Source organism: Anabrus simplex, chromosome 2, assembly GCF_040414725.1.
Source record: "Anabrus simplex isolate iqAnaSimp1 chromosome 2, ASM4041472v1, whole genome shotgun sequence".
NCBI classification, from domain to species: domain Eukaryota; kingdom Metazoa; phylum Arthropoda; class Insecta; order Orthoptera; family Tettigoniidae; genus Anabrus; species Anabrus simplex.
This window is the reverse complement of record NC_090266.1, coordinates 541,220,297-541,247,228: the sequence shown is the minus strand read 5'-3', so window position 1 is coordinate 541,247,228 and position 26,932 is coordinate 541,220,297. Positions and strand designations below refer to the sequence as shown.

General features: G+C 38.1%; 1 protein-coding gene across 1 annotated transcript in view; it reads right to left on the bottom strand.

Moving 5' to 3' along the window:
* The window catches only part of ScsbetaG (Succinyl-coenzyme A synthetase beta subunit, GDP-forming), a 254,798-nt gene that overhangs the window by 83,611 nt on the left and 144,255 nt on the right, over window positions 1–26,932 (bottom strand). The window contains exons 6-7 of the mRNA XM_067139203.2: window positions 20,404–20,584; window positions 9,424–9,682 (exon numbers count right to left, since the gene is read on the bottom strand). Coding sequence (XP_066995304.2) covers window positions 9,424–9,682; window positions 20,404–20,584 — 440 coding nt within the window. The remainder of the gene's footprint in view (window positions 1–9,423; window positions 9,683–20,403; window positions 20,585–26,932) is intronic.

The following is a 26,932-nucleotide window of genomic DNA, read 5'->3' as shown; positions in this document are numbered from 1 at the left end:
ACGGAATGGCTCTGGCATGCATACAGCAAGCGAGCTACGTCACGCAGGAGGGTGATGCAACTATCACGTGAACACCACCTGATATGGTCGAACATACTAGAAGAAATTTTACTAACTTTGGAACCCATTGAGATATCAATTAATGAGATACACCATTGTATAGCCCATTATTTAAAGGCAAATTTCATTAATATCGGCCTCAGGACTAATTCAGGTGTAAAGAAACTTGATTTTTTTATGAGGGGAGGAAGCTGACCTTGACAGATTGGTATAAAAGAACGGGATTCTGGTAGGTCAAGTCATTTCAATTCTCAACTCGTTGCCGTCGTGTAGTCATGCTGTCTCACGTTAACGGGCCCGCGAGGTTTGAACTCAAGACATCACATCGTAAGAACTTCTACGGTGAAGTTTTCGACAAGACTTATAAAACAATAACTTGTGTTGGAACTTAGAAACTTTTCGAGTGATATGATACTAACCGAATAATTTCAAAGTGTTGCCAAAGACTTATGATATTTAATCACTTTACAGACTTTATTTTCAACTGCAAATCGAACAAATTTAACTGATTTAAACTTGTATTCATATTCGAATGAAACTGACTTTAAACATTCATGGGAAATAAGCGTGTGAATATTAAGACAATTTTCAAGTGAAATAATTGAACATTTAATCTGTCAAACTAACCTATTTCATAATATTACCTTAAATAACTACTGGTTGAAGTTTTAATAAGGCTAAACCTTCATTACAAGTGAACAGTATTTGACATTGCATGACATTGCTGTCATAGGAACTTGTAAATATCCGCGAATTAAGTAATTCGTCATGGCGAATAAGACCGATTTCCGTGTGTAAATATGTTATAACTGTGCTTCTACATGAACAGTGAATCCAATCTAATGAGCAATAACAATTTTCTACCAGTGATTAAACATTACAAGAAATGCACCTAGTAAAATACAGTGCCAATTTTACGATTTACAAACATAGCACACTCACTAGTTAATCTTGTCAGTTGAACTTTCTCATGTTTATAAAGTTTATAAGTGACACGTTGAAACCCTGACGCGAGTGCCTATTTTGTCATATCAACCTGCTATCATTTCGACTATGTGGGATTTGGAACGTGGTGACTTCATGGAATTTAAACGTGGTTACTATGCGGGAGATGGAACGTTGTTCGACGCCGGATTTGGAACGTGGTTACTACGAGGGAATCAAACATGGCACCGTGGGGATGGCATCACAACACCAGCTGCCAAGGACTTCATATGCTGTTTTGTGAACTGCATTTCTCTACATTTCAGTCCTGATATCCAGATAATTCAGGTGATATGAGTGTCTCTCTAAACAAACTTGAGATTTAAACAGACTAACTTTATTACAAGTTGAAATTTAGAATCAGTGATTTCATGCATCATTCAACGAACTATTTCGCTCATTGGAATTCACATTACATTTTATAAGTGTTGAATGACAATTCTAAAACTTTTTTTTTTTGTCATTTAAACAAATACTTGAAGAACTTTATGAACTTTATCAGGAACTTTATTGATTTTCAACGAAAGATAATCATTTCATGTTAAAAGATAGACAATCATAAAAATTGATTAGCCAGGCGACATTTACTTGTTCAGAAAATATTTTAATTTGATTTAATGCTACGAGTCAGAAATAATAGGGAACTTATTCATCAAATTCTCAAGCTGAATAAATTAAGATTTAAAATCTATCCATTATTTTACTCTGCATCTACCTCTCTCTGTGCCTGCTCCGTAAGGACCGTACACCACTTTGCAAGATTATCGTGCCCTACCTGCTGTCAAAAACTCTAACTCAAGAACAAAATTTAAAATAGCATGCAGAGTTTACCTGTTGAATACTGCTGATTGTTTCGTGTGATTGGTGAAGTCTGATAGGTTGTGTGATTGTGGTAGATAGGCTAGTACCACTAATATTTTACTGTACAGCTGAAGAACGCTGTTTTTATAATTATTATTAGGTTGTTGTTATATTTTTATAATTATAGAGTAAATGTATATGATATTTAGCTTTAAAGGCGTGTACACGGATAACTGTTTATTGCCACACTTGTATTTCTGCTAATTTATTATGTATTGTGTACTGTTTATGCACTGCTTATGTTTTTCAGTCAGTATGTAACATTTCATTCTGACTTTTCTCATTCTTTTTTACTTGTTATTACCTGTTATTTTGTTTTATTTGCTGAGCTTAGCTTTCATTCTTCTTTATATGTTCTCCATATGTGTTATTTAGGTTAGTTACCCTCGATTTTAGAATAGAACAGTACGTCTCTTTTATATATATATATATATATATATACATTAAATTGTAATTCATGTGGTTAAGTGTAAACTTTGAGAATGCATTTATATTACAATGTAGGTGCTCATTAACACTATAACCGCCGGAGCGGTCAAAATGACCGCTACACTTTTTCAAAGCCTTATATTGACCACATTTTCTGTCATATTGCAAAGAGCTTCAGTGACTTTTCCTGATTACCGGTCAGAATCATCCGTATTAAATGTAATTAATTTTACGTCATTGGTTAGGACGTAGGTAACGAGTATACCTAGAACCGCCGGAGCGGTCATTTTGACCGCTGTATTGATTATCATAATAAAATCTATTAGAACATGTGCTTATTCCTCTGTTTGAGATAACATTTGTTTATAATTATTCTCCCTGCAATAATGTAAGCACAACTTTGAAACTCTGATAGTATATCTCTTCTTTATTCAATTTTCTAAAGGCGGCTAATGGGTCACTCTCCTCTGAGAGTAGCGAACATTCTTCCGCTGTCACAATTCCCTAATGATATACGTTATTTTGATGTCAACATTACAACCTTGGTACTGAAATTCAGCAATTAGACTGCAATTATGCCTGGTGTAGGCCGAGAACTGAAAGTTTTCGATTGTTCTATTACAGCAGTAGAAAATGCGATAGGAAAAGCTGGAAGAAAGAAGGGACGCATCAACACAAGCCTCCCAGGACCAAGTAATATGTTACTAGGTACAGATGGCATCACGTAGTGGACTGTTGGAGAGTTTGTGAAGACTACACCTGGCAGGATGGCTTGTCACAACATCTTGAAAGAAAATCCAGGACCTACTCCATACTCAAAGCGGTATGTTTCTGACGACAGTGTAGCGTGTGCATGGCGTCTTTTTATTGATGAATCTATATTGAAACACATCAAACACTCTACGGAAACTGAAGCAAAACGCGTATTATGTGATAAATTGTGGAGTGTAAGTTTAGAAAACTGGAGGCATTCATTGGCTTAGTGTATGCTCGTGGTGTACTTGGAGCCAGTAGCACTATACCTAATGAACTCTGGTCTAAAAAGTGGGGGCCACCATTCTTCAGTGAAACAACAGGGAGGAATTTTGTCGAGAAATACAAAGATTTTTGCGTTTCGACGTCAGAATTACAAGATTAGAACGTTTGAAAACTGATAAATTTGCATTAGTATCAAAAGTATGGAACAAATTCATTGAAAATTGTCAATTGTCTTATATTCCAGGTGAAAATCTGCCTCCTGATGAGTAGCTTTTTACAGTACATACCCAACAAACCAGATAAAACTGGAATTACATTTTGGCTGCTTGTGGACGTTGACTCAAAGTTTCCGTGCAATGGGTTTCCTTACATAGGAAAAGACGATCTCAGACCACGTGACGAGGCTCTACCCGAAAGTGTAGTAATGAAGTTAGTGGAGCCTTTTCAAAACACGGGGCGAAAAGTGACTACAGATAACTTTCTTTGCAACAGTGAAACTTGGTAAGAAGTTGAAAAGTAATAGTTCGAATATTGTTGGAACCATCAGACGATCAAGGAGAGAAATTCCTAAAGCTGTGAAGGCTATGAAAGCTAGTCTTTACGACTCAACTCTCCTGAAACATTCCAGTGACACACTTACTGTTTATCAATGAAAACGAAACAAGAACGTCCTTCTATACAGTACTTAGCACTCAGAAGTTGAACTTCAAGCGAATCCCAAAAGGATTCCCGAAACAGAAGACTTCTACTACAATACAAAATATGACGTGGACATGGTAGATCAAATGGGAAGAAAATATACTATTCGATCCCTTACACGAAGATGGCCTGTTCATGTACGATCGTATTTCATAATATTCTTGACTTGGCAGCTCTCAACTCCTGGATGTCTGGCTCCATGGCTAAAAGGTTAGCATGCTGGCCTTTAGTCCCAGGGGTCCCGGGTTCGATTCCCGGCTGGGTCGGGAATTTTAACCGAAATTGGTTAATTACCCTGGCACGGGGACTGGGTATATATGTCGTGTTCATCATGTGTCCTCGGACACATCCCGGCACTAAAAGCCATACGCCATTTCATTTCAACTCCTAGATCAATTTCAAACACTGACAGGGGAGAAGATCAGTCGCCGAAATGACATCCTGAAACTAGCAGTGGAGCTTCGTGTGGGGTACATGGGATCGAAACTTAAGTCTGTGGATACAGAACCCGAATTTAGGAAGCCTGTGGAAGGAAATGTACAGACTAGGCAATGCCAAATGAGGAAATGCAGGAATAAGACAAGTTTTACCTGCAGAAAGTGCAAACAGCGAGTGTGTGGTTCTTGTTCAAAGGACATAACTAGGGTCGTGGTATGTAGTTCCTGCTTCTAAAGACGCAGGATTGCATCAGCGTGTGCAAATACACTGAAGGAAAAGAAGGAGATAAATATGTTGTGGTACGTGGATTTGGCAAACAAGTTTCAGGTCATAAATTGTACTAAATGGAATGTTACAGTAATTCTATTTTCTGATAATGAGTAATAACTATTTTTACCGTTTATACTAATAGAATCTGAAGTAACAACAATGTTGTTTTTTTAGATAAGTGTGTTTTACAGAAACGTTTTTGTGTTTGTAATAAATTAGGAAAATATCACATTTGCAAAACTATTAAATATTTTGAATCTTTTCCGTGTTAGATCCCATAATTGATGTTTTATAAATTTAGTATTACATATTTGAAACAATGATAATGAGTTACTATACGTATTGAGCATAAAAATAATAATTAGAATACAGCGGTCAAAATGACCGCATTGGCGGTTCTAGGTATACAGCATGTTCCGGCGGTCCTAGTGTTAAGGGAGGATATTTGGATAATTCGTCACTAAGAAGGTGAACACGGGGATGAATTTTTAAATATAAGGAAACATGTATTATTTGTTTTCGGAAATCCTCTTAAGAGGGGTGAAAAAAAAAAGGCGAAAAAGGGGTTGAATACCTTTTATGAGGATACTTACATCTCAAAAACTGAAGATTTTACAGCTATAAAAGTTGGTATTTGGAATCTCCTTTAAAAATAAAGAAACATGTATTTTTTTTAATTTTTTTTTTTTGGAAAATCTACTTGAGACGGGTAAATACGAGTGACAAAAGGGACAAATTTTTTAGGAACATGCATAATTTTTTTCTTCTGAAAATCCACTTAAGGAGTTAAAGGAGTGAATTCTTAAAATGAGCACATCTACAGTATAGCTCGGAAACTTAACATATTACAGATGTAAAAATTGGTATTTTAATCTCCTTTAAAAATAAAGTAACACGTATCTTTTTGGAAAAAAACACTTTAGGGGAGCGGTAAAAATAACTGAAAAAAGGGATTGATTTTTTTTCTTAGGATACTGGTATCTCCAAAACTGAAGGTATTACAGATGTGAAAACTAGTATTTGGAATCCCTTTTATAAATAAACATGTATTTTTTCTTCCCGCAAAATTCACTTAAGGGGTTGTAAATAGGACTGAAAAATGGGTTGAATTCTTTTTATGAGGATAGTTGTATCTCAAAAACTGAAGATGTTACAGACATGAAAATTTCTATTTGGAATCTCCCTTTAAAATAAAGAAACACACATTCTTTTATTTTTGGAGAATCCAATTAAGGGGAGAGGGATAAATGAATTGAAAAATGAGTTAAATCCTTTGTTTGAGGATACTTATACCTCAAAAACGAAGGATGTTACGGACGAGAAAAATTGGTATTTGGAATCTCCTTTAAAAATACACGCATATTTTGTGGCAGGAGAAGGGGATGTGGAATCAAGGGGGGTGTAAAAGGAGTTGAATTATTTTTATGAGGATACAAATAAGAAGTGGACTTAAAACAATACACCCCTTAGGGGGTTTTGAATAAGGGGTGAGGAATGACAAAAATATACACTTACATGAAACCGTTTGAATTATGAAGTTAAAATTTTAAATGATAACCTAGATGTTAAATAACAGAAGGTTTGAAACGAATTTAACCGATCATAGAGTTAAATGGGGGTTAAGATCCAAAAACAAATATATTAATTCCTTCCTACAAAACTGTTTAACGTATGAAGACAAAATTCCAAATAGCAGTATATATTTTAAATCCTAGGTGTGAAATAGGAAGTACTTTTTTATCGTTCCGCTTGTAAGTGTTAAATGAGATTAGCTCCATAAATGAAATTATTCATCCTTCCAAAACTGTTTGACGTACAAAGTTGTAATTTTACGAGGAGGTCTTCTTTTATGTCCTAGGTGTAAAATAGTGTATACTTCAAAATATTTCTCCCCTAAGAGGTTTAGATAGTGGTTGACTCTCAAAAACACGACATCCATTCTTCCTAAACCATTTCAGGCACGAACTTAATATTTTTAATGAAAGGTGGTCTTCTATACCTTAGATGTTAAAACATATTTTAAAAAGTATTCATTCCTCCATTATTGTTCGACGTACAAAATCATAATTTCACAGGTTGCTCGCTTTTACGTAAGATAGGGTCTAAAACATTCAAATTTTTCCATGTGCGGTTCAAATGAGTGTCAGATCAGAAAATAACCATTTCCCCCAAAATCGTTTGATGTACGAACTGAGAGTGTATTTTACAGGCTCAGCAGACAGTGGACTCTCTAAAATGTAAAACTTTGAAAACTTTCATTTTAAAACCGTAAGCAAAGCATGGGTATCTTGCTAGTTTGAGATAAAGAGGTGCCTAAGTCAAGGAGTTAGCCTTTCTCAATTCCTCTTTAACTGCATCCTAGAAAAGATCATCAGGGAATGAAGATCGAGAATGACTGAAAATGAAACTGAAAATGGAACTTCATTAGTAATGAGGTCACGGTAGCTTATTTTAAAGATTCACCTCAGAAAACGTCAATGAAAAGCACAGAGCTTGTGCACATATTTTATTGACATCTTCCAGATTTCACATGAGTATATTGTTATCGGCATAATGATGGCCGCATAAAATCTTATCTGCATGGATGTGCTAATTGAATTTGACATCCCTAGGCAGTGCATTCACTGGAAGACTGCAGAGGCTTTTCCAATTTTAAAAAGTCAGGTTGTGAGTTCCACAAATAGGAAAAGTCCTCTCAGTTTTAATTACTACATTGACAGGGTGAAAGTTTCTTATGGGAATCACTGTAAGTACCTAAGATTAATATAAGGAAAGAACTTCATTGGGGTAATCACATAAATGGGATTGTAAATAAAGGGTACAGATCACTTCACATGGTTATGAGGGTGTTTAGGGATTTTAGTAAGGATGTAAAGGAGAGGGCATATAAGTCTCTGGTAAGACCCCAACTAAAGTATGGTTCCAGCGTATGGGACCCTCACCAGGATTACTTGATTCAAGAACTGGAAAAAATCCAAAGAAAAGCAGCTCGATTTGTTCTGGGTAATTCCTGACAAAAGAGTAGCATTACAAAAATGTTGCAAAGTTTGGGCTGGGAAGACTTGGGAGAAGGGAGACGAGCTGCTCAACTAAGCAGTATGTATATAAAATAGTATACAATTTATTTTTCTTCCACCTATTCAATACAATCAATCATAAAATCAAGGTTTAATCCTCATTAAAATATGAAATGGTACATGTTTTGCCCCTTTTAAAGGGCATCATCAGCCATATCATCACCTCAAAACCAAACCAGGTACCTGTTTAGAATTTAACCTATGACTATTAAAAGAACTGTTAGGAACATTTAAGAATTTAACATTAGTATATAGGCGTTATGTAAGGAACTAGATTAGATACGAGAAGAATGTTCCGAGCTGTCAGTGGAGAGATGCAGTGGAATGACATTAGTACACAAATAAGTTTGAGTGGTGTCTTTAAAAGTAGGAAAGGTCACAATATGAAGATAAAGATGGAATTCAAGAGGATAAATTGGGGCAAATATTCGTTTAGAGGAAGGGGAGTTAGGGATTGGAGTAACTTACCAAGGGAGATGTTCAATAATTTCCAATTTCTTTGCAATCATTTAAGAAAAGGATAGGAAAACAACAGATAGGGAGTCTGCCACCTGGGCGACTGCCCTAAATGCAGATCAGTAGTGACTGATTGAAACTCAGACTGGGGTAAAGATAGGTTGTGGGAAAAATGCCCTTGTGTTGGACTGTGTAAACTTAGCAGACGATGTTCTTCTAATAACAGACGACCCTCACACAGCCAAGAAGTGGAAGAACTACAAAATGTTGCAGCCAAAACAGGATTAAGAATTTCCTTTGAAAAATAAGAAACAGCTTTCATACACTCAGAAAAAGAAGATTACATGAAAAGAATGGGGATATCCATTGCATTCATAAATTTAAATAGCTTGGATAAATTCTCATTTGCAATGGAAATGAAAAGGAGGCATTAAAAGAGAGGGTGAGGATGATGGGCATGGACTTCGGACTAAGCTCTGACACCTTCAAGTCCAAGTTCATCTCAATTCAAGCCAAACTGAAGCATAACTGCACATAGGTCAGAATGGAGTGTCTTTATGAAGTGGAAACAATGATGAGGGTGGCAGACTCAGTTCTTGAAGAAAAAGAAGATTCCTTCAAAAAATCTTGGGTCCAAATATGCTGTAAAATGACCAACATACTTTCTGGAGAGAGAATACAAAGACTTAAGATCTTTGGTGAGAGTGCAAAGAGAACGGCATTAGTATGCTTGACAGAAATGTAGGTAGTGTGTAATCATGGCTGACAGATGGCCATACAATGAATGAAGGAATGAATGAGTGAATGAATGAATGAATGAATTAATTAATTAATGAAAACACCTCTAAGGACTGTGTCCCTTGTTTATTGTATTTGGTCTGCTGTACCAAACAGTTTGGGCATCCTTCTTTTGTGTTTCAAAATAAAAGTATATAAAGCATCTGTCACGAAAAAAGAAGCATGCAGAATATTTCTACAATTGTTTAAATTATCAAATATATGATTTTTGACTTCTTTGTCTTCAAACAATATCTTATAAAGAAGAACTGAATCATTTTTATTAAAACATGTTTACTGCTAAAATAAATTTTCTAAATGAACTGTAAGTGATTAACTTCTTTTTTGCTAGGTACAAACAATAGTAATAAAATATTATTTTCCAAAAACATACCCAGACAACCAATATTGCCAGACATTCCAATGTAGTTCAAATTATGCTTAGCAGCCTCTACTTCTCTAGGGTCAGTCTCAGAATGGTCCTCAAGATCAAAAATCTCTTTTTGTCGAAACTTGGCATTGTCATCAAACTGTATTTTGGCATCAACAGACACAACACTTGCTGTATCAGTTTCAGCTAGAGGATTTATCTCCACCTGGACTGCATCTACTTTTAAGAAGAACTTCCAAAGCTTCTTTATCTCAGCTGCAGCCTGAATGAAACAAAGAAGTACAGAAGTACTTCAAATCATGTCAAAATAAACTTAAATAATAAGATTAACAAATAAGGTCATCAGAGCCAGAAACATAATGCTCATATTAGAAGCATGGGAATTCCTTGCTGACTTATAGGTTCTCATAAACACAACATTCAAGAACAAGTTTAAAAAAAAAAAAAAAAAAAAAAAAAAAAAATTGAACACTATCGACATTGAACTTTAATCCCTTTTTCAGAGAGCTGCAGGGGCCACTAGTCCAGAATGACAGATTCATGAGAGGCCCATACTTTCAGTTGACAGAGCTAGTGATGAAGTTATGTGTTTATGAGAATTTTTTACACAGTAAGATTCCTCTGTATTTCCACCGATTGTATCTTTAAGAATAAAGTATAGTCCTTTTATACTTTTCTGTTCATTCATATTGGACTATCAGCTCTATGATATTGTGAGTATGTAAACTATTCGTAGACTTATGTTACAGTCAGGTCGGTAAGTGTTATTATTTGACTCTAAGATTGGAATACATTTCCTGGGACTTGAAATAGGTATTATGCCAGTATTTTTCTGATCCACATATTTTAAAAGGACAGCCTCTGTCTAGCATCAGAATTTGATTCTGGAGGTTTTTTTATGCTTTACGCCGCACCGACACAGATAGGTCTTATGGCGACAATAGGACGGGAAAGGCCAAGGAACGGGAAGGAAGTGGCCATGGCCTTAATTATGGTACACCCCCAGCATTTGCCTGGTGTGAAAATGGGAAACCACAGAAAACCATCTTCAGGGCTGCCGACAGTGGGACTCGAACCCACTATCTCCCGGATGCGAGCTCACAGCTGCGCGCTCCTAACCGCACGGCCAACTCGCCCGGTGATTCTGGAGTTTATGTTATGATGACTCATAAGTCATAAACCACATGATCTACAGTTTTACGTAGGATCTGAATTTCTGAGACTGAGATGCAACTTTTTCATTTTTAAAATTTCACATTCATCATCAAGGACACGAACAATGGCAAGGTTTTAAACACAGGATTTTGAAATAGCACTATTTTCATATTTTCCTAGCCAGCCCCATGGTGTAGTGGTAGCATGCCTCCTTTTTACCTGGAGACCCCGGGTTCAATTCCCAGCCAGGTCAGGGATATTAGGGATCATAGGGCTGGTTCAAGTTCTACTCAGCCTATGCGATTATAATCTGACTGTGAGATAGCAGCCCTGGTTTGGAAAGATAAGAATAATGGCCGAGAAGATCCATAGTGCTGACCACATGACATCTCGTAATCTGCTGGCCTTCAGGCTAAGTATCAGTCGCTTGGTAAGCCAAGGCCCTTTGGAGCTGTTGTGGCATGGGGTTTGTTTTTTTCCTTTTCCTCATATTTTTCTACAAGTAAAGATAAGTCCTGGGAAAAAACACATTTTAACTGGCTATAGTCAGTGCTAGGATTTCAATCTTGGATCTGCAAACAATGTACCTCCTAAATTTTATCACAGACTATAGAAGTGAACTATCACAACCATCTAGAAACAAGAAGAATTTATGTTCAAGGTAAGAGGGCATCCAAAATATTTGGCTTTAGACCTTTCTAATGTTTACCAAGTTCAGGAACTGCCTAACCTATACAGTAATCGGAGCCCCATTAGTCCGGACTTTGCTTAATCCGGACAGCCCTTTAATAATAATGCATAGATGCAATTATAATATAAAGGTGAGTTACGAACACAATGCTGTAAACTGTGCACGAGGAGATTGCTGAAAATGTGAGCACTGCAGAAAGCTCTGAAATGGAAGAATATGACCAGGACAAAGCAGATATTATTAACCCTAAACCAAAACTTAGTGAAATTAAAGACCATCTAAATAATGTCATTAAATACATTGAAGATAACTACGATGAAAACATACTTGCATATTACAAACATCTGAGGCATCTGCATGAGTTAATTAAAGAAATTAATGTCAAAGCAAGACAACAAAAGAGCAGCAGTTTCTTCAAACCAGTAAGCATGTTAAATGTGGTCAATGAATTTGTGCCTTGATTGCCATGTTCTAATTCTGTACTGTACTAGTTATTCTGTATTTTGGAGGGCCTAATACTATATTGCATTATACCTTGTATACTAAATAACCTTTGTATGAGGGTGAATCAAAAAGTAAGTTACACTTCCAAGTTATGGCCATTTAAGAAACCACCTACACATAGGCAACATGGCTATGACAACATACAATGTAAGTTCACTTTTTCACATAGTCCCCATGAGACTGTAAACATTTCTCGGAATGGTCAACCAACTTTTTGATTCCGGATGCGTAGAAGTCGCATCCAGCGCTATGCAACCACCTGGAGACAGGTGCTTTCACCTCCTCATCGTTTTGGAATCGTCCACCGAGATTATTTTTCAGCTTACCGAAGACACGATAATTGCATGGCGCTAAGTATGGACTGTATGGAGGATACTGACGTACCTCCCACTTCAATCATACAGCAGTTGGGAAATTCAGTGGGCCGTGTGAGGTATTGCGTTATCGTGCAACAAAACACCAGCGCTCAATTTTCCCACCGCTTTTCTTTAATTGCTTTACGCAACCGGTTCAACGTTTGACAATACGAAGCCAAGTTGATTGGCGTGCCTTTCGGCATAAATTCCACGTGCACCCACCCTCCTTTGCAAAGAACACTGTTGCCATTACCTCTCCTGCTGAGAGTTGGACCTTGGCCTTCTTCCATGGTCGTGATGTGGTGTGCACCCATTCAATCGATGTTCTCTTTGCTTCATGTGTGAACTAGTGGACCCACTTTTCATTCCCTTGTTCACCGCAGAAACACATTGCTCTCAACAGAATACCATTGCAGAAAAATGTCGGTGACGATTGGAAACGTTGTCCCTTGTGGACATTGGTGAGCAGACGTGGGACCCATCTTTGACACAGTTTACGAAATCCAAGGTGCTTGTGAACAATGAAGAACACACTGCCATACTAAATATTCGGCATGCTAGCAATTCCCTACAGTGTTATGCGTTGATTCTCTTTAATGATCCCGGTCAACATTTGCAATGGTATTGAACACTGCGGGACTGCCTTCCCGACATTCGTCCGTGTGATCTGTGCGCCCGGCGTCAAATTCCTTACACCACTTTAAAATACCTGGGCAAGAAATTGCACGCTCCCCATATACAGCAGTGATTTCATGATGAATATCCATGCAATTGAGCCATTTAGCCCACAGAAATCTGATCACTGCATGCACCTTCAATTTGGAGGGAACACGCAGTTGACACACCATTGATCCTAGCCCATTCTGCACACACAACACAACGGGATACCACACCAAACTTCCTATCAGACGTGAAAGCAGTTACTGTAGCTTGTTCTACATTGGCCATGGTCACTACACACAGCGTGCTTCTGCGGCGAGCCGGTGTAACTTACTTTTTGATTTGCCCTTGTATTTCTAAGCTGGCCCCGTGGTGCAGGGGTAGCATGCCTGCCTCTTACCTGGAGGCCCCGGGTTCAATTCCCGGCCTGGTCAAGGATTTTTACCTGGACCTGACGGCTGGTTCGAGGTCCAATCAGCCAACGTGATTAGAATTGAGGAGTTATCTGACGGTGAAATAGCGGCCCCGGTCTAGAAAGCCAAGAATAACGGCCGAGAGGATTCGTTGTGCTGACCACACGACACCTCGTAATCTGCAAGCCGTCGGGCTGAGCAGCAGTCGCTTGGTAGGCCAAGGCGCTTCAAAGGATGTGGTGCTATGGGTTTGGGTTTGTATTTCTAAAATTTAAAATACTGTACTGTACACATTCTTTTCACTGAATAGTGTTCAAGTATGTACCATGGTTCATTTCATAACTTTTTTGTTTAATCCAGACTTTCATTAACTTGGACAACCTAGAGTCTCTCATGTTCTACTGTAGTCTGCGTTTGAAGAAACAAATCTCACTTCAGTGTTAAAATAACCTATGAGGTCCACAAGGGAAGTAGAAATACGTCAAACACTATGATGGCCAGCAGAGCTGGAGTGATTTTCGGTGGGTCGAACAAGTCTACTAACTCTGTGCAATGTATCATATACTTTAATATACTAATGTAGTGTACCAGTAGGATTGTTTGTTATTTCTTATAAGTTGTCTCCTGAAGTTTCTTTCTCGGGATAGATTAGTCTAACTGTAGTCAGAGCAGTTAGTAAAATCTTCAGCATGCATGTGGAATGCTTGTTGTAGAATCAGGGTATTCGTTTACGAATTATTCTAGCCCTCTGCACAATGGTGGAGGAGCAAAGCAAGCAATTTCAATGCAAATTCCAATCTTGTAATCATAACCCATTAAAGTACCAATTTTAATGGAATTTTAATCATACAGACATGACCATACATTTTGAAAATCTTGTACACCTTCAACAAAACTCACTCCAACAGTGATCATCTTGGTTAGAAGCTAGCAATGTTATCTCTGAGCTATCATGTCTTTAAAGTCGCAGCAAATAAGTAGTTTTCATAGCAAGATGATGACAGGAAATTTATCTTATAACAACAAAAACAATTTTTACAGATTCAGTATTATATTTGCTACAGGTACTCAGGTGCAGAGATGCCAACTTTCAAAGGTGGTTGTCCATAGCAGCGTGGCCTGCTGCAAATAAGGGAGGGTTACATTCAACCAAAACAAAGTGTGAAATAATATTCAGCCAGTATAACATTATTATTTTCACTTTTTGTAATTAAAAAAAGAGAAAAGAGCATCTTGTATTGCCATTCGATGCACACATACTCATGTTTTCTTAAATTCCACATGGCATGGACAGTTATGAATAGAGACGGGAATTTGCCTATTTGACTATTTTATTCCTGTGTTCAGAAACATAGGCGTTTGAGATATAAATCTGTTTTAGGGTCTTTTTAGCTATATTTCGTTGGTTTTATTGTACCCACAAAATGCCTATTTCAGGGGTTTGTGCCTATTTGGAGTATAATTGCCTATTTGATGCCCTTTGACTATTTAAAATAAGCCGATTTTCTTCCAGTGCATTATATTGTAGCTAGCGTGCTCGACAGAATTATCTTCTATTTTCTCAATATCTGTTTACCCCACGAACAAAAATGGGAATTCTCAGAAGTCACCAGAAATAGTTCTAGCGAAATTTCCATCAGGAGAAACAAGGAACAATTTAACTTCGAAACCTTCAACCCCTCCTACCCCCTAAGACATAAGCTAGAAACAGTCAACATCGAACTATGTTGCACAACCCATATGCCCTGTACCTCCCTTTCGATGCAAACTGTTGTACGCGTACACTGTATGTTCAGAATGTGTTGTGATTAATTGTGAAGTGGAAGAAGAAAAAGTGTGTTTGCGGCAATTCTCAAAGAAAAATCGTTGAAGTCCTACTGGCTGAAGCAGTGGATCACAGGGGACCCAATTTCACTACGGATGGAGGGGTAGTCTGTCAAGCTTGCTGTAAGGAGGTAAGTTCGTTTGTTCCTTTTATCTTTTTTGTGATTGAGAACTATGATCGCATTTCACTGTAGCATATATAGGCCTATTAATTTATGTATTGTAGCACGTTGTTTGTTGCAATGCTGTATTATGTCATGAACTTTCAATAATTTATATTGCTAACATGTAAATAATCATTAAATTACTGAATGAGGAGTTAGAACGCCAGTGGTCTCTTGTCACAGAATGGATGAAAATTAAATCATTGTTTTCAACTGTGATTCATTTACTATGAGAACAGTGATTTACAACTGAAATGCAATTTTTACAACTCCCTTTAAAAAATCGTGAATTCTATTACACTTCCGTTAAGCCTTCGCGAAACACAGGTTGCAGATCCAATATAACCTGGCTAGGACAATGCCACAGCGTGTTTTACAAGTTGTCCAGACTATCTTTAAGGACCAGGCCAGCGGAAAGGCCGTTGGTCTGGATTGGCGAGTTCCGGTTAGTAACCGTTGTGCTAGGGGGGGGGGGAAGCAAAGCGAGTCTGAGGGGAGTAAGCTCCCAGGTTAACAAGCCTCTACCATCCCCTCTAGAGTCTTGCTAAATTGTGACATAAATAAGGTTATGCGCGCATGTCACGACAATTTCAATTTACGCAGTTTTTAATTTTCAACGAGGGTGGCAGCCTTGTGGGCACACATGATGCAGGATCTATTGTAGGCAACAGAAAATAGTCTTCATGACAGCTGACCCGGTTGACCAATACCAGCGAATAGAAACAAATAAAATGTTCACAAATCTGAGATTTATAGTGCCTCCGTTTTCATTCTTCTATGTAAGTAAGAATACTGCAAGGGCCAGCTTGGTGGGTCCTTGGCAAGCATAAAGAATGGATCTCTCCTCTATGCTACTCCGGTATCATTTCACGTCTTTTTTATTATATTTTTCACTCGGTGAACTCTAAGCAATACTGCCAAATTATAACTGAAAATCCTTGAGGACATATTTCCATGTAAATTACTAATTCCCTTGTTCCTACTTTAAAGTTTTGTACTTTTAGAAACATCATCTCTAATAGTCTTTTTTTATGAAACAAATGCACGATATATACTAAGCATTATTGCCAATTAGCCCAACTGTAGAAATTTAAAATATAGGGACAATGTAATTTATGTCAAATTTATTATTTTTCAGATCAAATATGAACATCCAGTTGACACACCATTGAGCCTAGCCCGTTCTGCACACACAACACAACGGGATGCCACACACCAAACTTCCTATCAGACGTGACAGCAGTTACTGTAGCTTGTTCCACATTGGCCATGGTCACTACACAGAAGGTACAAGACTACAGGTTAATATCCGTGCGAGAAAAGCCACTGCAAATGTGCCATGCTGGACCATTAATATCCGGTGTAATCGCCTGACTGTTGAATGCAGGCATGCAAACGTTCATCCATTGTGTCATACAGATGCTGGATGTCAGCTTGTGGGATGGAGTTCCAAGCCTGCTGCACTTGGTCAATACAGGGATGGTTAATGCTGGCTGTGAATGACGCTGGAGTTGTCGTCCAACGATGTCCCATGTGTGCTCGACTGGAGACAGATCAAGGGATCGAGCAGGCCAAGGCAAGATGTCGACATCCTGTAAAGCACCTTGGGTTACAACAGCGGCATGGGGACATGCATTATCCTGTTGGAAAACACCCCCAGGAATGCTGTTCATGAATGGCAGCACAACAGATCGAATCACCAGACGGACATACACATCTGCAGTCAGGGTGTGTGGGATGACCATGAGAGTGCTCCTGCTGTCATAGAAAATTGTTCCGCAGACCAGAACTCCCGGTGAAGGTCCAGTGTATCAATGTCGCAGACAGGTGGAATGCAGGCACTCACCTGACCTCCTCCTAACCAACACATGGCCATCACTGGCACCAAGGCAGAACCGGCTTTCATTGGAAAACACAACAGACTTCCACTCCATCCTCCAATGATCTCTCGCGTTACACCATTGAAATCGCAGACGGCGGTGGTTTCGGGTAAGTGGAATGCACGCCGCAGGGCGTCTGGCATGGAGCTGTCCTTCGAGTAACCAATTTTGAACAGTTCGTTGCATCACTGTGGTGCCAACTGCAGCTCAAATTGGTGCTGCGCCACAACCATATGCCGAATACGGCAGTCCTCCCTCTCGGTGGTGCCACGGGGATGTCCGGAGCCTGATCTTCTTGCGAGCGTAACTTCTCGTGACCACTGCTGCCAGCACACATGCACAGTGGAGACATTCCTGCCAAGTTGTTCTGCAATAGCGCGGAAGGAAAATCCACCTTCACGTAGCCCTATTACCCTATTATACGGCCTCGTTCAACCACAGTGAGCTGTTGATACTGGCCTCTTCGTCATCATTAAGGCATTCTTGACCCACTCACAGTCACTCCATCCAATTTCACACGTAACTAACGCTCTCGCACAGTACAGCCCGTATTTGAAGTAAACCTGATGTGCAACGTCATGGGGCCGCTACTAGCGCCACGCTAATGTGATTTGTGGGAAATTTGAATCAAAGTCATCTTTCAGATGTATAAACATGCCTACCAACGTTCGTTAATCTAGCACAACCCCTTCTTGGTGTTTGGATATTTTTTTTCTGCCAGTGTACTAGCATCTCAAGCTGTTCAACTAGTCCAATTTGTTCCCACTCTTTAATGGCATAGGTGTCAAAAATTACTATATAGGGTCAGTATAAACATCCAGACAGCTCGATTTAACCAATGCCACAAATGTTCAACAAGAAGAGTGATAAGGAAGACAAACTTAGTTTGTTACAATGATGCAAGTAATAAATAAGTATATTGTTATATTTTTGATTTTTCATGCTCTAAATATGCTATTCTTCCCTCTTATTTTTTCTCATTTGCTGTATCAATCAATCAATCAATCAATCAATCAATCAATCAATCAATCAATCAATCAATCAATCAATCAATCAATCAATAGGCGAGGTGACAATGAAGCCCACCCTTTCGTGGAGCCAGCAATCCAAGGTAGCAGGTTTAATTTTGGTCCTGACTCTGATTCATCAACTAATTACTAATATGCAAATTTCAGAATACTGGTTTATATATGTACTAATAAGTAGGATTTCCAGAATGAAATGGTTGATTACATATCAAGATAACACTTCCTGCATTACATATTTACAGTCTTGCTTAGCAAATATTCAGTCATTTCTTGTTTATCAAGACTGTCATATTTTTGTTTTGATAGAAATACTCAGAATCATAAAATTCTGTTTGTAATAAATGAATTAGAGGTTGTATATTATCTTCCAGTGTTATGATTTATCATCACTCGATGACCTGTAATTATCCCTCCAAATGATTCAATCTAGTCTATTAATAAATACAAACATGGGTACTGGTAGTATCATACCAAGAAGACCATGAAACAACTGCACATCAATGGGAATTGTTTAATATTGGTTTCTTGTAGCTCCAACTTTCCTCACAAGAATATTACTTTTTTTAAACTGCTGTGATTTGCCTTAACAAGTAGTTTTGGAGGAAACTGTGAACTTGCCAAACCAGTGAGTATATTTTCTGGTAAACACTCTGGATCTTATATATTTATATATATACATCAAAAAAAGTTTGGAATACAGTGGCATTAGGCAAGTTAGGTGCTGAGGCATATACAGTCCTGTTGTAAGTTGTGGAGACCACTGTGTATACACACAAGTAATTCAATTGCTTGTTTACGATACAGCAGATATCAGATGTGTCTGCCTACAGTCTGCATTGAGCCAGGGGTGAACTATGCCATTTTGGTTGTATACAGTGCAGTAAAAGCTTCAGCTAGTGTTTACGTTTCATGTGAAATGCATACTTACCAGTTCCACAGAGCCAGAATTGTGGCACTGATTCACGGTACACATACACAAGTAGCAGTATCACGCATCATAGGGGTTACCCAAAGTGCATTTTCAAAAATGTGGAAAAGATACCGCAAGTCCAACGAAGTGACTGACAGACTGAGGGATGTTTAGCCAAGGGTGATAACGCCACGTCAAGAACAGTATATCTGTGCAACAGCGCAGACGAAAACAACTTTGACTGCAACAATCACAAGATGACTTATTAAGGGCAAAGGGGGTCCATATATCTGCACAAACTGTAAGCAATCAGCTGCGTAGTGCCCAACTAGTCATTCCGACTAATTCTATGTCATCTAGTGTCAAAGATTTCATTTTTAGGTTCCGTATTGAATCGAGATTTACATTACAAATTGTTAGGTATGGGGATCCACCTATTCAATACAATTCTATGTCTTCCAGTCGAGAATCATCATTGTGTTGCAATGAGAAGATGGGCCATTCAGCATCATAACTGGGGGTTGGATGAATGGCATAATGCCATGTTTGCAGATGAAGCACGAATATCACTTAGGCCAGATACACAACAACGTAAAGGATGCAGTGGAAAGTATCAGCATGCATTTGAAGATGGTGGTGTAATGTTTTGGGCTGAGATTACGCATGGACATTATACACCTTTGATATCAATTCGAGGGACATTAACTGCTTGACAGTATACTGATGAAATTCTTCAACCATATAGGGATGAATATGGTGCCAAATTCATTTTTGTCAATGACAATTCTTGCCCTCATTCAGGAACATCTGTGAGGAACTTCATGAGCGAGGCAAGTATCAACCATATGAATCAGCCAGCTAATTCACCAGACACAAACTGCATTGAGCATACATACATACATACATTACATACATACATACATACATACATACATACATACATACATACATAAAAGAAAAACTGCTGTTTATTTTTCATCCACAACCTCCACAGCCAGTCCCAGACCTCATTAGAGTTGCCGAGATGAAATGAGACCTTCTTCCTCAAGATGATGTCAATGTACTGACTGTAAGCATGCCACAGAGCCATGGAGACCTGAACAATGCCAGAGGAGACCATACACAGTACTAAGGCAAAGGGAAAAAGGAAGAACCTTCAAAAAAAAAAGTAACCTTTCGTTATTACTGTTTATTTGCACTAAATACTGGAAGAAAAACACTTGAGCTTGTAAAAGTTTACATTTCTCGGTGGTGTGTGTCTGTGATACAATACACAACATTTTGTACCCGTAACTTTATCATTGCATTACAGCCTTGATATTCCAAAAAAAATTTCAGTGTATATACACTTTCATGCATTTATAATTCAGTTTTCCTGTTTGTGAGATAAATTTTTACCTTATATTTCAAATCTCCTTTAAACTCCAAAAACTCAGCAGTTTTCTCAGCCATCTCATCAGTTACGCCCTCATAAATATCAACAGGTAGTGTGTGAATGAGATGAGGGGTCTCCTCCGCCACATTTTCTATATCCATTCCTCCACAGGGAGAAGCAATGATGACAGGTCCATTGTATTCTCTAGTTCACACAGGGATTAAAATTAGGTTATTTAAGATGGAAGAATTATAACTACTGTATATATTAAGAGGTTGTGACATATATAAAAATGTATATCTAAATATTTCATAAGGATAAAGATCTTTCACTATTTAATATTAAATATGGTAATCAAGGAAAATGTAGTAATGTAATTAATGTAATACATGTGTAGTTGCTATATTAAAAAAATAAAAAAAAATAGAGAGAGAGAGAGTGCATGTTACTGCATGCTCCTCACATTTAATATTTTATCAGATTTACTTTGAATTATTATCCAAATATAATTCACCTCCCAAGTGGATATAAACTCTGTGGAGACCCACAATAAACATATCAATAGGTTTGTTTCCAAGAAAAGTGTATGTGCGAGGAACTTATATAATATCATGCATTAATTCTTTCTGTTTTTAAGAATCAACTGTAGGTATAATTATCAATCCTAGAGTTTAGTTAGATCCTTGGAAGATCACATTAAAGGGTGATTGCTTAGCTTCCTCTCTCAGAATACCTAGTGTTTATTTTAAAGTTGAAAAATTCCTTATAATTCAAGAAATTTTTCGGTGAAACACATAATGGAAGCAAATGATTACGAGTGCAACTAAGATTGCAGTGTATTTCACGTTTTAAGGAATATAAGAAATATAAACGTAAAAGCAATCAACATAACCTTCTATTAGCAAAAACGGTAAACTTTCAGATTCCTGTTCAGAATCATTACTTTTGTCATGCTGAGGACAACCTATACAGCAATGGCAGTCATGCAGCAATTTCTGATATCTCTATTCAACATCCTATCAAGTTTCATTGCAATCAATGCATTTGATTCACCACATTTCATTTAAGACTGCAGCATCAAATTACTATTTTTTTAAATAATATTACTTTATAGCAGAATGACTATTACCATTAAGTTTATATTGCCTTATTTGATCTTCCTACCATGTTTCAATCAGTCTGTCAAATCCAAACAGTTCCCTTATTTATAAGTAATATTAGAGATAGTGTGCCAAAAACAGAAAACGGTATGCTCCTAAACTGGAATTCAATATTTTCCAGAGGGAAATTAATATTCCTGAGCTGAAGGGTGTAAGAGGATATGGGGCATCAGGTTGCAACTTGCAGCTGAAAATCTCTGATGCATGTGGTTTGTTTCACAATGATATTTGTATTCTTTGTAATTCTGTATTTAAACAGAGAAGTTTTGAATCTCTCATCATAAGATGATTCCTCTTTATTGTTGATACTTCATTTAAATATATTTTAAGTCTTTAGAAGTAGAGTCTCTTAAGTTTTGTTCATAAATGTTATTGTAACCTATGTCTAGCTAAACTGATAATAAGCTAAACATGGCACTGTTCCTTTCATGGAATAACACGGTATTCACTTTAGGAACACCAAAGTGCAATGGTATTCCTTTCTGGTAATAATATATTACTCAGTTTTACATTTCTATACCATCCATTAACAAATCATATGCAAATTTAGAAATTACCAGAATAATTAAAACACTATTTTTTCTGAAATTCTGAATTTAATTGAAAACAATTTGGTACCAGTTGAACTTTTTTTAAATTGCTTAGTTTGAAGATGAACTTGTTTCTCAGGGTTGTTTGGAAATACCTTTTTGAAAAGTACAAACTGCAACTATCATCCAAGCTTTTGCAATAACAAGAATTTATCCTTCAAACTACCATGTCTTTGACAAAAGTGGTTCTGCCAGTTGAAGATGAAGGGAATGGTGAACCTACAGGTGAAGAAAATGAGACTACAACATTTTCTCAAGTAAAAAGTCCATAGCAAATTTATCCATTTCCTATGTTTTGTAAAAGGAAGACCAACTGATAAATCAGCTGTATTGATGGACTCCCCATATAAAAGCAAAGCCAAGCCATCTCCGTACAGGCCGTGAAGGCCCTTGGAGGGGTGGAAGTTCAAGGCTTCCACTACCCGTAACCTCAGCACTTTATGAGGTAGAGTGGTTAGCTCTTCACCTGGCCACCTCTGCTCCCAGGAATTAACCTGGTACTTATTTTTGGTGTACGATGAGTGTTCCTCAAGACCATACGCACCTCCGGAAGTGGAAATCTTGTTTCTTAAATTTTTCAACTTCCTGACAGGGAATCGAACCCATGTCCTTCCTGGTGAACCGAGCACACCTTTACTGCCTCAGCCAGACAGCCCCTTTCCCATATAAAAGACTACTAGAAAAAAGTAAGGGAAAAGTAACAATAACAGCAAATGAACATTGTAAAAAAATATTATGAACATTGTCAAAAAAAACTAGTATTTCACGTTAGGACCTCTTCTTGAATGAAAAGACTGTTTCTGAAACTGTATACCTAAACTGACCATATGTCCTGGATTCTGCAGGACAGTCCTGCTTTTAGACATTTCGCACCACTCCCTCAGAAACACTGGGGATGTTTGAATGTCTCGCTTTGGTGAAACAGATTTACTGTCTTAAAATAACTGAGATCTCCTTTTCAATTTCACTGGGCTGGACTGAGAAGTGATCCAAAATTGTCTCTTGTGGGGAAAAAATAAAACTGTGATTTTATAGAAGTCAGAGATTTTTTTATGGTGAGACTGACACATAACTGCTTGAAAAGTTTTCCTCCCTAAATATGTTACAGCACAGAAAATAGCTGTTTGGAATGACCTAGCTGTTCCACAAGTCAGACAATGCTTCTCACGGTTGTCTGGAAATAACTTTTTAAAGGAACATGACATAAGAAACAATCAACTCTCACTAGTAGCACAGTTATTGTTTTCTCTTTCTGGAATAAATACTTTCGTAGAAAGGGTTTTCCCATAAATGAACAAACTCCGGACATCTCCATCTAACAGTGTTTACACTTTAAAAGCTTTGTTGAGGACCAAGATTAATTTTTCACATAATTGCATCCAGTTCTGTGAATTCTGCATCGCTGTTAAAATAAATTGTATCTAGTGATATGAGTATGTATATCAAACTGAAAGTTATGTAGAGAGATTAATAATAGCAATTGATAAACATTCTTTGTGCTGAAATTTAATGTTTAAGGGCCTGTACTACGACAGCCAGATAAATGTGCGGTATAAATTTATTTGGCAGTTTGGACATTTATCTGGAAGTTCGGTTGAAACCGCGTACTACGACTTTCGTTTATGTGCAATCTGGGGAAATATTCTCGAGTATAGCTATGCCGAAGTTGGAGAGGCTGTTAGCGCTCTTATCTGGGACTTAGCTCTTATCGGGGACGCTACTGTAAAGAATCAAAATGGCTACTCATGAAGATGAATCTACATCTGCATGATGCTGTGCGAAATTAAGTTGTTACAATGTAATTTATGTATATATTTATAAAGTATGTCATGCTTCCTGTCCAGCTATCACTGACTTGACTTACTTGACTTATTTCCTGTATCTCCTAAGTGGAGCATAGGGCATCAACGAACTTCCGCCACCGGACTCTGTTTTTATCCATCCGGCTTCTATTCGTTGATGTTTCTGTAATAGGTTAATCTCGGGTGTGTAGGTTATTGGCCTTCAGCACCCAAAGCCTGGTGAAGGGGCTGCCTTCTAAGTAGCCAGGCCTACTGATTTTCTGTTGGGGTTTCTTCCCTTAGCCTTTGAAGTTCCCACTTCTGACCACAAGGCAGCAGTTCCTATTCTATTTTCCCCGCATAGGAGGGTTGCCTCGTCCGTCAGTTCCACCGTTCCGAAGTCCGTCTTCTCCGCCTTCACTGCCGTTGAGGTCTTCACCGTAACCCTGGCAAGGGACCCTTAGATGGGACTACCAGCCGGGTCAGCTGGACCAAGGTTTTTTAAAGAGGTGTTACTCCTCTATCACTCGCCCTTTGTCCTGACTTGTGACAGGCAGAGCCTGGCTTCCCAAACATTGGGAACAGGTTGGTGGGTTTGTCCAGCTATCACAGAATTCTTAAAAATTTCCCAAGCTAGCAAGTTGTTGCTACTGAGTATATCAGTAGTACACAAGCAGTTAGCCGCAAGCTTCATGGGTAGCCGTGGTCGTTAGGGCAGCAAAGTTTGCTGTTAAGCAGTTTTTCGTGGGTTCGAGTCTCAATAGTCTAACATTTTTTTTACACTGTAAATGGAAGTCGGTAGGGTACTAAAGGTGATAGTACACATTTCCTAATCATTAAAATGCGTGTCAAAAGCGTGGGTTCTATTCCAAATCAATCCGCGATGCACATATGGAGTAAAGGTATACGACGTTGTTGATGGCGATTCGTCCGTCGAATGAGGATGTTAAGGAGGTTATATTTCTTTTACTTCATAACAACTTGCTACAAAAGTATTTACACTAAAGTGAGGTAAATGCTTGCCAGTTACTATTCTCACATTGTATTGAAAAGAAAGAAACTAACTACTTATTCAATGAGCAAACAATAAATTGAATTAATAATAAAATTAATGATCCCACGCTGCATCAGTGGCATTACTTACGAATATAAACTTTACTTTCGTCGTAACGCGCAACCTCGTAAATAGTACTAGACAAAAAAGTTACATAACCTGAATCTTAACTTTTGTGTCCAGGTTACATTTTCAGTCTTTTCCTTTTTTATAACAGTTTCAGTTTCATTATACAGTTAATTAATTTTAACATTTCTTTGTATGTGTATACTGTATTTCAGTCCTAATTCTGTTTTTGACCTGGACTTCCACATTATAGCTTAATAAGAGTCTGATATTGGATTCCAGTAATACAATTTCAAAAGGAATAGAGCTAAACAAACGAAAACACCATGGAACACACATACCTCCGCGCTAAATTTCACTATATTTTCAGTAACCTTATTACCAACCCAATAAAAATGTTACTACATCTTCCGCATTACAATACCGTCGTTAAAATCCGTTGGTAGTACGCAAGAAAATATTTAACTTCTAGTTTGCAAAACTGCAGCCTACGTATCTGGCTGTTTATCTGACAGTCGTAGTACAGGCCCTTAGTCATCAAGATTTAATTGTCCCACTCTGCCCATCAAAAACTTCTCAATTTCTATCTCACTCTGAGCCTCAATAAAAATGGTCAGTTTTTGCATACCTCATTACTTATATTTTATTTGAGTTTGCAACCTTATTACAAAATAGCTTTGCTCAATTATTTTATTTATAAAAACTGAAATATGTAATACATACATTCAGAATAGAAAATGGTATTTGACATTTGGCATACTTCCTCTTCATAAGAAAGCATAAATCACTGAATTACATTTACAGTAGGGATCGTTAGAACTCATGATGTTTACAAGACGTTAACTTCTTCATCATCATTATCATCATCATCATCATCATCATCATCAATGTCCCACTCCAGTCGCCCGGGTGTGGTTAAGACGTTAACTTGTTCTTCAAAATAAATCAATGTAACATTTCAACTCTTGCTAGCAACTGTAGTGACAAAGCAGAAGTATCATTTTCCTTCCTCACTAGCTCACCCATAAAAACAAATAAAATAAGGTAGAGGGGTCAGTCAAGAGAATTGTCATAAACATTAATGGTAGGCCTACTAGGAAGGTAAAGTGTTGGTTCATGCCAGCCCTGAGGTAGTCCCTTTCAGTACTTCCTGGAAGGGGCTAGCGAGTCCCAAGACCAGGCTGGAGGGCGGGGCCGGCCTTTCCGCGTATTGTTCTCTGGGCTGGTTTCCCTATTGAGTTTCGGGGAAATGCAACAAGAATGTTCCATTTCTAGCAACATTGTGAATATTTCTGTATGAAAAAGGGGCTAGCCATAGACAGTCAGTCAGTGTTAGGGTCAGTGTGGGACTCCATGGTGGAGTCAGTGTTGGACCTGGTGTGTTGGGGTTCGGTGGCTGGGCTGAGGGCAACAGCGGTGTTAGCTGTCGCTAGTGTCCCATCAGAGTCTGAACGAAAAGTGGTTGCTGTTACGCCGGAATGTCAAGTAAGTAGCTGGATGGAAGACAGTGTATGGCACGGAAGACTGTACCGCCTTAGAGCACTATGCACGAGTGCTTCTGTGGACTGAGAACCGTCTTAGTGTCTGCAACTGGAGCAGCTATCATGAGTGTAATTGGAACAGTGTTAATGGTCCTTGTTGTGAGGAGTATTGTCCTGCTGTTTAACACTGTTTAGTTGTTCACTGTGATTCACTGTGTGAATTATTGGACTGTCTCTGGAATCGAACCAAGGAATGAAGTCATCGTGTGCTGTGTGGCAATTAGCCCCGTTTTCAAATCTAGCTGTCTGCATGCAGTTGCTATGTGGGGTGACTGGACTTGGAGAAATGAAAGTAAGGTTAGCCCGTGAATAGGATTATAGCCCTCTCAGGTAATTCCAATGAGCCAGACCTCCCTAGTA